Source organism: Pavona decussata, unplaced genomic scaffold, assembly GCF_977016875.1.
Source record: "Pavona decussata unplaced genomic scaffold, jaPavDecu1.1 SCAFFOLD_367, whole genome shotgun sequence".
NCBI classification, from domain to species: Eukaryota; Metazoa; Cnidaria; class Anthozoa; order Scleractinia; family Agariciidae; genus Pavona; species Pavona decussata.
This window is the reverse complement of record NW_028145743.1, coordinates 244,433-255,594: the sequence shown is the minus strand read 5'-3', so window position 1 is coordinate 255,594 and position 11,162 is coordinate 244,433. Positions and strand designations below refer to the sequence as shown.

Below are 11,162 nucleotides of genomic sequence, written 5' to 3'. Positions count from 1 at the left end.
ATTTGGGGCTGTGCAGAAATCTTTCAGATGGCTATAATAAAATATTAATATTCACAGCAAAAAGGGGAAAATATAATAATGTTTTTCCTATAGTTCTTGTATGCATGCGATACATGAAATCGAAAATAAGCGGTGTAAATAGAATCAGGTTCCCATGGATATGGTCAATGTATATAGTCAATAAATGTTAAAACTTAATCTTACAATTACTTATTAATTGAAATAATTTAGATGGTGTAGGGATTGATTTCCTAAGAATCCTTTTAACGTTTGTGTAAGTTTTCGTTTTCTCGTGGTTTGGGAATATTTTTTGACAGGAACTCTTGACAATTGAACCCTGTCTCTAGATTTCAAGTGTCGATCGATTTTCGATTGTTTACAAAGCTTCTTGACAGTCAGTCTGTACACAATAATTGATAACTCATTTGAACTTTGATCATTACAGTCATCGGCAATAACACCTAAGAACTCAGTTTGGTATTGATTAACCACAACCTTCACATCGATAGTTTCTTGACCGATGAAAGATTTACGTGCGGTGGTTTGACATGCACGTGCTCCGTGTAATGAAGCTGGGTTTTATTTTCCCGAAAAGGCTTTGTTCGTCCCGTAAACGTGCTCAGTATTCCCACAATGGGGAAGAAGCTCCTCCAAAGAGGCTCAGTTAAGTCAGCTTTCGTCAGATGAGGCTTATTTACATTCAAATCATGGAGCATCGGCAAGCGTTGTTTATCACGCGTCGTTAGATGAGGTTGGAATCCCATAGAAATTCGCCGTATTATATTTAAGATCGACCTTAAGCTGAAAAATACTCACATAACCTTTCATCTGATCGGTTCGAAACAAAGTGTGAAAGCTGTGAGAGGTAAATAATATAAAATATAAAACAACTCACCTCGAATTCCAAAGATAACTTCAAGAAGGTCGAAGAAAAAACAAATTCACCACGAGGCAGTCGAGGTTTTCGTTTGCAATCGGGGCTAGCGGCAAATCATCGTTCTTACGAACTGTTCTGTTCGCGAGAAACCGCACGATACTTGTGTGTTCCGAGGCAGCCGAGGTTTTCGTTTGTCATCGGGGACTATCGGAAAATCATCGTTCTTACAAACTGTTCGCGATAAACTGCAAGATACTATGGATACTTGTGTGCTGATTAGCTCCGAGGTATATTCTATTGTTACTTTCTTATTTTCGGAAAACACGGACGATGGCAATGAAGACTCCTGACGAAGCGCAGTAGTCACAAAAAGTTAAATTGGAGCCATGGCCTAAAAATGTCGCCCTTAAGTCGCTATGGATGGAGACTTCAAATGCAGGCCACATATTTCTCAGGCTTTTTCAGACGTTTTACCTCTTCATTAGAATAAGAGCATTCATAGCCTGCGTGGCAGGCGCTAGAAAGGGGAAGGGAGAGGGGAAAATTGGGCGAATGACGTGAGCGCGCGAAAATTGCCTCGCGCGAAAGTTGGGAAGCGCGTGGCGTCTCCTCGTGGGAGGCGCGGTTTCGCGTGGGTAATTTTCTTCATTGCTCGCAGTATACATCAGGTGCATCGCAGCAATGACTGAGAATCGACAACTTAAAGACAACCATTTCAAAGTGACAATTTAGAAGATGTAATTTCGACGAAAGAAATTCCTAGGGAGAGTGACTTAATGCAAAAAACTCGTGCCATAACTAAAAGTTCTTCAAGTAAAACAAACCCCCTAAAGGTTTCAGTTTAACTTCTCAAAAATGAATTATTCTGATTCAGGGAAATCTTGTCAGTACACATCCTGGTATCGATTTAAACTTTCTGATTCCGTCGCGCGATCCATTCGCAGGCTTTTTCTTGACTGATTTTCGACGTAGTTGCTAGCCAGTAGAACAGACGTAATTTTGTGCTTTATTTTTTCTTTGGTTAATCCGTTAAGCCTGGTTTACACGTACGATGCAAGCATAAGAATAAGCACAAGCACAAGGATGTTTACACGTGCGATAAGCATAAGCATAACGTGACATACGCAAGCGCAGAAGCAAACAAATTTGGCGCAATCGCGCAGCCGGGCTGCCTTTTGGCGCGAGATTTGATTCCAACATGGCGGAAAATGGCAACGCATGAGTAACTAGATTGTACGCTGACAAATTGTCACTGTTTTTCAGTTTCCTTTCCTTGCGCTTATGCTTATGCTTGCGTCGTCTCGGTTTACACGTACGACGCAGCGACGCAAGCATAAGCACAAGCACAAGAGTATGGAAATCATTCCATTCTCTTGTCCTTGTGCTTATGCTTGCGTCGTTGCGTCGTACGTGTAAACCGGAACGACGCAAGCATAAGCACAAGCGCAAGCACAAGGCGCTTATGCTTGCATCGCACAGGTTTACACGTAGGTTTCTTGTGCTTATGCTTGTGCTTCTGCTTATGCTTGCGTCGTACGTGTAAACCAGGCTTTAGCAGTGAAATGACTCCTTGTCTGCAGGCTATGGAATCTCTATCAGTGAACTCCACATCCACGCTTCTAGATCGTGCATACTTCCGATCATGTTTTAGTACCCGACAGAAGAAAAAATTAGTTTGACAAGTTTGCTGTCCACGAAGATAACACAATTGCAATACTTCGGAAAAATTGGCTCACGAAGGAGGCGAGGCACAGAGAGAAATATTTACTAACTACCGGTTTCAATTGCAACTCACAACGGTATTTGCCGCTTCTCTCACGCTTACCCAGATTTCCTTAAGTTTGTATTGAAAAAAAGTTCCTTTTAATTGGATTCGCGAACATTGAAATTTCGACTGGCATGGGATGATTAGTTGCTTTTCTGGGAATGTAGAACTTAAGCCAACCAGAGATCATCCAATTATTGGATTTCGGCCAGGAAGAGTGAGGGTAGCATTCAATAAACTAAACAAGCTTTTACGAACATGAACACTAAGCCCCTTCCCATCTTTTTTTTTTTTTTCGGTCAATTGCAAGGGTAAATGACCTTTTGTTGTAATTCCTGCCAGAAGTTTTCCATATCAAATTTATCTCCCACGAACGTGAACATTTGCTTAAATTTGCGTCCAGTCTGGCGCGGCCAAAATTTTTCGGTATCGCGCAAGCGCAAGAGGTTAGATAAAAAAAATAACATGGCAGCGATGGCGGCAGGGAGAGTTAAGAGAGAGATCATAGCACCAAAACGATACGCAGAATAAGTCTTTTCATCAGAGCTTTACCGAAAAAAGACAAGAGTAAAAACAACCGACCGTAAACTATATCCTGTGGTTGTAACAGACGTGGACAAGGTCGGGAAGCGAAATCGCGTTGGCTACAGTGAACGCTACGACGAGTGGCGGGCATGTAAATCTGAAGACAACAATCTTTTCCAGCGGATGGAACTTTCTTCCCTCGTAAATCCTAATTTTCCTTCGCAATAACGTATTTTTCAAGTTCGTGATAAAATATCTTCACCTCATATTAAAGTTTGGTCGCGCCATTTGTTTATGATCCTTTCGACACCGAAACCTCCACTTTTCTTCTTGACTCTTTTGAGCTCGGCACACAGAGACCCAATCTTTTTTCGAAAGACATTTATGATTCGGTTGTTCACAACAACACTGCGAATGCCCGTTTCTTGAAAGATTTTCTCCACGATTGCAGCGAAGGCAGACTCGCCACTACCCTCTTCATTCAATTTTGGCAATTGTGTAGAGGAGATAGCTGAAAGTTGGATAAAAACGACCGGGATAAGAAATATGCGAGACTATTAGCAATGAAAATTTAATTCATTATTTTGTGTCCGAAAAAAATCGGGACAGTTGATTTATTTAAGTTCTTATGAATAGCTTACTTGTTGATACTGCATGTAAAGAAAGGTGGCGGATGGCCCGCAAATCCATTATTTTGATCGTCCGGTCCATTTCTCACAGCATTCACGGATCCGCAGAACGAAAATAATAGGAATAGCAGAAGTCCTCCAACTTTAACGGCGATTTGACCCACCCAAAATAGTCGAAAACAAGCCGAATTATATACCAAAATAAAGGAAATTCCTCGATCTATCCGAATTTGTCGGTAAAATCGAGATCCGAGCATGCGTAGGAGAGTACGGATTCTTTGTTTTCACACTGGCGTGAAATGACCTTTGATCGTCTTTAAATATTGCGCAAACTTGATTTGTAAACTTGGATTTTGACCCCTTAAATCTTAAGATTTTGGTTTTTTAAAACGTGTTATACAATAGCTTCAATATTCTTTTTTTTTTAAATTCGTTGGTAAAACTGATCGCCGTCAAAATGTTTTTGAGTAATCTTGTAAAATGTATCAAATCTTAGGTGTTCTGGGGGCGTGATCGCCGGAACTTGATAAAGGCTGACTTACTCTCTGCTCCGCCTCTTTAAAAGTTTAATTTCGGTCACCCTTTCGCACATTATGGGGGTGAAAAAGACACTTATTTGGGTGCGGCTGTCCCGTATAGCTTCCTGAATACGCCTGAGCTCCCCCCCCCCCCAATTCCCTTCGACAAATTTTGTCAAATGACCCATTACTTTCCTAACATGTTAAAACTTTCAATACCAAGGACTTATGTATACGTCCTAAAACGTTACATTCAACTACTTAGGACATATATGCACGTCCTACTCTCTCTGTTGCTCTTTTACCCGCGGTTTCAGTCTCCGATTTCCACCGTGGTTGTTTCAAAAGGGTCTGTGAAAGTCTAATCCGCTGACAAACAGTGCCGGCTGCTAGGGTTGCAATGCTCTTCGGTACTCCTTAAAATGGCTTATACGAGGAAGCTCCGCCCAAAAGGGGAAGTTTGTTTACCCAGAAGGAATATTAAAGGGTAGAGATGTTATGACCTCACATATAGAAAAGGATGTAAGAATTTGAAAGTTCCTCTCAAAATATCTTAAACTGATTCAACGAAAAAAAGATGCAGTGTACACATTTTAGGTATGTAAAAGCGGTATCATTTTCAATCTACTGAAAGTATTTGAAAGAGTTAATTCTCCTTTCAAAAATAATAGGTAAAAGGGTAAGGGTTGGAGCTAGGTGATTAGCGCCCCATTAGAAACCCGATTAGTACCCACCCTCCCCCTCCCACGATCAGTACTACACCCTAACTGTCCAAGAAGACAAGATAAATCATCACCCTTCGATAAATTACTGAGGTGTTTGCAGCAATTCTAGGATTAACCCAGCTGACCACATTACTCTGCAGCGTATGTCATTTGCGTATGTCATTTGTCAAAGAAAGTATACAATCAGAACCTTTGCTCAAAGCGTGTTATCAATATTTGGACAAAAACTGCTAGATACCATGTGACAGTGTACCTGCTAGGGTTAATCTACCTTTCACAACCTGTCTAATTCTTTGCAAACTCTACCGCTGAATTTTCTTTGCAAAACCTGTTCCAGGTCAATTCCATTTTCAAGAACAAGTCCCTTACAAGATCAAATATCAGTTTTCCTCTAACCCATGTATGAGTGAATTAAATGGAGCAATGGTCAGTAATTAAGTTCTTATGTGAAATGACTGGCTAGAGTTTTGCTGTTGAGCACCCTACCTCTTTTAATTAGTTTGATTCATTTCTCGTACAAGAGTTGTAAAAGACGGAATCAAAATGAAAGATTACTTCAGCTATTCCTTCAAAAATGATGGAATTTATTATCAAGCGTACATACTGAAATCAAAAGTCAATATTTGTAGCTCACTAAGCAAAGTTGAAGAGCGAAGTGTTGCAAACATCACCTCTCACTCTCTTTTCACTATTAAAACAAGAAAAAAAGTCTGTTGTGGAGTGTAGGATAGTAACGTCTTTATCGCTTGGGAAAAACTGAAAGTTAGAACACTAGAACATCCACAGCTAATTGTGTCTCCGCAGATAGATAGTTTATTCTGATCAAAATCGCAGCCAGAGGGTAGTTGCTATAAAGAAAGGAAATTCAACAGTGCACCGATCAATGAGACAATACGGAAGGCAACAGTAAAGTGAGATGAAGTAAATCTTACTACCTGTCTTGAGTGTCAATTTCTGGTGAAAAACAGGAGCAGGTCAGTACTTAGTCTCGCTCAGCCAAATTTCTTTGCTGGGGTTATCAGGGACAATCATGCCGCTGCATAATATTTGCCAAATATATAGCAACTAAATGAGTAACTGCCACAGGGCAGGTAAACACTCTTTTTTCGAAAGCAATCAAAGACACTATTCATACTTCAAATATCTCCAACAATAACACAAGATTTCAACTTTTTCCTTTCGTTTATTCGCATCAATAACAACAACCAGCGAGTTATATTAGTACGAAACATGTGTCCTAAGTTTAGAACATTATATCACTAACTAATTTCAACCGACTCAGTATTGTCATGCTAATCTAGGCTTCGAACAACAAGTGTTGCGCACGTTTCTAGAAGATTCCTCCACGTTGCTCATTTGTGAATACATGAGGACGGACCACTAGCAAACTCCTATCATTTCTTTGAATCTAAAATGTTCTCCCATCAGTTTTCGACAGGTGCAACGTTTTGTAACGATATCTTTGCAGGGCCGATGCTCAACACCCAAGAGGATTACCAAGAATACTGGAAGCAAGTCGTTGATCTTGAGAAGAAAGGCTTGCTGCCAAGACTCGACGTATACCTGCCCTACAAAGTCTACTCGATTCAGGGAAGTAAATTTGGAGCCCACAAATCGATCGTCCTCACCACTGATGATGAACATTTTGTAACCGTGGAGCTTGGTTTTATTCATAGTATAGTCGACGGAAAGAAACACGTCTATCCCGTAACACAACAGTTGCCAAAAATCATGAAATCCAATATGGAGTACCACGGAAAAATCATAGCAACAGGCACGGATTTGATTGGAAAGGCAGTGGCGGTGATGAAGCAGTTTGGCAGCTATTTCAAGTTTTGTCACAACTGTCAACACTTCTGTAACATGTATCTGGAGGTTATTGGCTTGAAACAAGCGCAAACGCTGACTGATGGGGACAAATTGGCAGTAGGATTAACCGTCCCCATCATCATAGCTTGCTTGTTGTTTCTGCTGCTCCTGTTACGCCGAAGGTAAAGCGGAACTTTCAGGAAGGCCTCAACTCAATTGTAAAAAACATTTTTTGTTCCTAGAGTTGACTATCTTGATTGCTGTAATTGTAATAGTAATTGCTGAAGATTTGAGCAGTCATTTGGAACTCAACTTTATCGATCGAAACTGAATCATTCGTCGATTTAGTTACTGATTTACACTAATTTTAGCTTGGACTACTACGTGCACATGTATAAAGCGATGGAGCAGTTTGGCAAGTACTCCAAGATTTGTAACAACTGCCAAGACTTCTGTAGCAAGTACATAAACGCTGTTGGTTTGCCTTAAAATGCTCAAGAGATAACGGATGGCGGCCTACTCGCGGCGGGAGTTACTGGTTTGCTCGCCGTTATATTGGCGCGCTTGGCGCTGTGTTTACCCGTTCGAAAATGAACCGGTTGCTCCGGATAAAACGTTAAACTCCAGGGCATCTGGAAACTCTAGTCGATTCATTTGTTTCTTTTCACACTACAGTACAGAATGTGCGAACCACTCGGAATAGTTAAGCTATGAATAATGCGTGCAGAATGTGTTAACCGCTAGGGATATTATATTTAAGCCATTCACTATTATTCAAGTTCAGTTGAGTTTAACCGTCGTTCGGTTATAATAAAAATCTTTGTGTCAGTCGCTTGGCGTTCAAGTAAGTAAAACCTAGAGATTCAAATAGCATGAGGAAACAATAATGCATCATAGTCACTGAGAAACTAAGCATCTTCAGGGAAGGCGGAAGTCAGCGAACTGAAACTGAAAGCAAACAAATTAATAGGTTGTAGTAAAAAAAAATTGATGCTCGGCGTGGACGAGAACTTGGAACGATTTGGAAGAGTGCAGGGAGCAGTTGGTTGATCTTGACAAGAAAGGCTTGCTACCTTAACTCGACGTAAATCTGACCTAAAAAAAAAATAGAACCGTGACATTCGTGGAAGCGAATTTGGAGCGCACAAATCATTTGACTGGAAAGGCGACAAAGTGGCTCCATGATTGTAGTTCTGTTTGCCGTGTAGCCGAAGTACTAAGCGGAACCTTCAGAAAGGCTACCTAGAAAGCTCAACTAAGCACTCACTAAAGTAAACTTATAATACAGTAAAACGAGTTTGGTTCTTAGAGTTAACTGAGATTGCAGTAATACATTGTAATGTCTGAAGACCTGTGCAGTCATTGGGAACTGAACTAGAAGAGCGAAAGTGTAAGTGGAAAACTGAATCGTTGGTCGATTTAGTTAATTAACCGATTTACAGTACTTCTTGCTAGCCTAAGGACTGCTGTATGCACAACTGACTCTTGTCTTCATTGTTATTGAATGCTAAGTTTTTCCTTAGTTTAATTTTAATCTGGTTGTAAACATTGATAGCAATGAAAAGATTCCAAAGCGATTTCTCGTTTGCGAGTATTTTATACCACGCCAGCGCGGAGTGTTCACTAAACTTGCGCCGGCGAGAACTTAAGATTTGCAAAACCAATTTTTCACGTACCCTGTTAGAGAAAGTTGAATTCTAGCACTGATTTCAGTTTCATCAGCAGCCAGTACACAGAATAATAAAACAAAATCCCTATCCAGCAAGGCAGTGAAAATCTAACCGCTTGCCTTTATTGTTTAGCTCCAGCAGTAAACAGCACTAATCACGGAATAGCACTACAGATTGTTATTAAATTGCTACCAGAAATAGTTTTTTTGAGTTCATGATCACAAGACATAAAGCCGGAGATATGATTTTATAGCTATCAATGGACCTTAGGAGGCCGACAGGATTACTTTTGTAATTTTATTGTGGCGATAAATGTGATGTCGGTGATAGCTGTTTCGGCTGTACCGGTCAGTTTTCGATCGATCGATCGATCGATCGATCGATCGATGGGATCGCGGTGTAAAACCACCGTTTTGAACATTAGATCAGTCAGTCGATTTAAAGCAAATGGTAATTGGAGGAAATTAATCGAAGGAAATTGCCGAATATACCAATTTTCTGCCTTTTTGAAGTTAAAATTTGTCATTTCCTTTTGATCCGCAAAGCACGAATGTTTGTTGCAACTAAGCTCGAACAGAAAACTTACCCCAGCATGCTTTGCGGACCGTGTCCAATCACCAAACACGCTCACAGTTCACGCAGCAGGAGACTATCACGCACGTCCTCGCGTTTTCAGGATTTCGTCTCAGAGTGAAAAAGCATTTGTACACCAAGAGAGGATGCATAGTCAACGAAGAGATGATGGATTATTTTTACACCGTAGCATAACCACATACATATGCATACCTACAAACCTAATATGGGCGGAGTACCCCTTCCCTCGGGATATCTGTATATCTAATGAGAAGGTGAAGCAACGGAACTGTATACCATGAATAACCGTATAGGGAGTTTTCATTCACGTGACTACCGGCCATATTAATTTACTGAAACAAAAGAAAGTATTTGCATAAAAATAGAGTTCAATTCCCAGAGGTTTAGTTTGGGACACCAACATGGCCGCCGTGACGTCATGTGAAAACACTCTATAACTCCGGAGGAAGGGAATATGTTTCCAACTACATTCCGCTTATTCTTATTCCGGAATATCGAACGCAACCAAAGTCAGTCATAGTCTGTTATTCTACATCTTTAATACTACCTTTTATGCTAAATCTTGTTTCCCTTATTTCTATCTCTAGAGTTCATCCTAAATTTGAAAGAATCCTTATCATAAGCCCTAAATCCGAAGACAGTAATCCGAAAAAATAATTTTAAATCATAAATCCCAACTCAAATTTAAATTGCATTTGTCTAGTCACCGAACTCCAAGATATACTGTGGTGTGCATAACCCGCTCAATCAATACTACGTCGAAAATTGTCTCAGACAATACATAGAATTTTCTTTAAGTTTCAATAAATCATCTTGGCTTACGTTTACATACAACCATATACCAACTGAGGTATTAACAGTACAGTAATTGCAAAATTGATGACGGGTACAAAACAAAACTGAATATAAATTTAGCTAGATGTTACAATTTAAATACAAAACCTTTAAAAAGCTCAAAACCTTAACTTAAGTTAGGATTTCTGCTTTTCAATAAATACTGGAATTTTAACTTTCTTAGTCATTTTTCAGTTGCTTGGAACACCAAAATATCTTCCTTGAGTAGTACGTTATTGCTTGTTAGCGTGGTTATACATGTTAGGATCAGGAAAGAATTCTGATATTCCAAGCACAGCCAAATTAAGTTATTTATTCGCACTACACTCACGCGAGACATTCAACGTGAAAAATTTATTTAGGATGTGTCGGTCAGTTTTGTGATGCAAGCGTCCTGATACAAGCGTTAACATGGGTACAGAAAAAAACTAACGGTTCTATGAAAAAAAACCTGAGCTACGCCAGATACGAAAAACCACTAAAAAACCACTCTTTAGATGTGGCCAAAAAAATATGTGGAAACGTATTCCTCGTCTAATGCAGCAGCACAATGCCCCGAGGAAAGGGTACTAACGTACTTACATTATTTTATGAACCGTTGTCTCGAATTATAAACAGAGAAAAATTAATAATAGCAATAATATTTAAAGGAAGCTTGGAAAACAAAAAATACAATAATACAAAAAAATTATCGCATGGCTATACCTAGAATGTGACGTCATTAAACCCACATTACTTTCCAATAGTGGTGTTTAATATTCCATATTTCAAGAAAATGATTTAGAGCTTTACTGAATTTTAATTTTAAAGACTATTTCGTTTCCTCTGTGAGTGACCGCCGTCTATCCGAAAGACGAGAGCAGTAATCCAAACAGACAACAAATCTTTAAATCGGCGATTTATAAGTATGTGATAATACATGCCCAATCACCCCAAAACAAAACTTTTGCAAATACCATAGCTAAAGTAAAAAACCATCGAGTCTCAAAAAAGTACCAATGAAACTAATTTGCAATCCGTCAGGAAAATGTATACAGTACGTAACTGACTCAAGGAGGAGTCAGGAGGTATGTGGATGACTCGGGTTCATTTAAAATGGTTTAAACTCAGGAAGCATGAATCATGAAAGATCAAAGGGATGACTCCTGTATCTTCATTAAGCTCTAAGGTGTCGATACAATTATGAATTAACGAGAGTCTATGACCCGACATAAAT

General features: G+C 39.6%; 1 protein-coding gene across 1 annotated transcript; it reads left to right on the top strand.

Annotated features, from left to right (window-relative positions):
* The first annotated feature begins 6,155 nt into the window (after window positions 1–6,155).
* Window positions 6,156–8,423, top strand: LOC146452495 (uncharacterized). The gene has a single exon (XM_085097763.1). It carries the CDS (start codon window positions 6,453–6,455, stop codon window positions 7,032–7,034), a length of 582 nt encoding a protein of 193 aa, XP_084953889.1. The 5' UTR covers window positions 6,156–6,452; the 3' UTR covers window positions 7,035–8,423.
* The last annotated feature ends 2,739 nt before the right edge of the window (window positions 8,424–11,162 follow it).

Bases quoted from the DNA above. Each gene is read 5' to 3' on its own strand.
- LOC146452495 (XM_085097763.1), top strand. From the start codon at position 6,453: ATGTTCTCCCATCAGTTTTCGACAGGTGCAACGTTTTGTAACGATATC.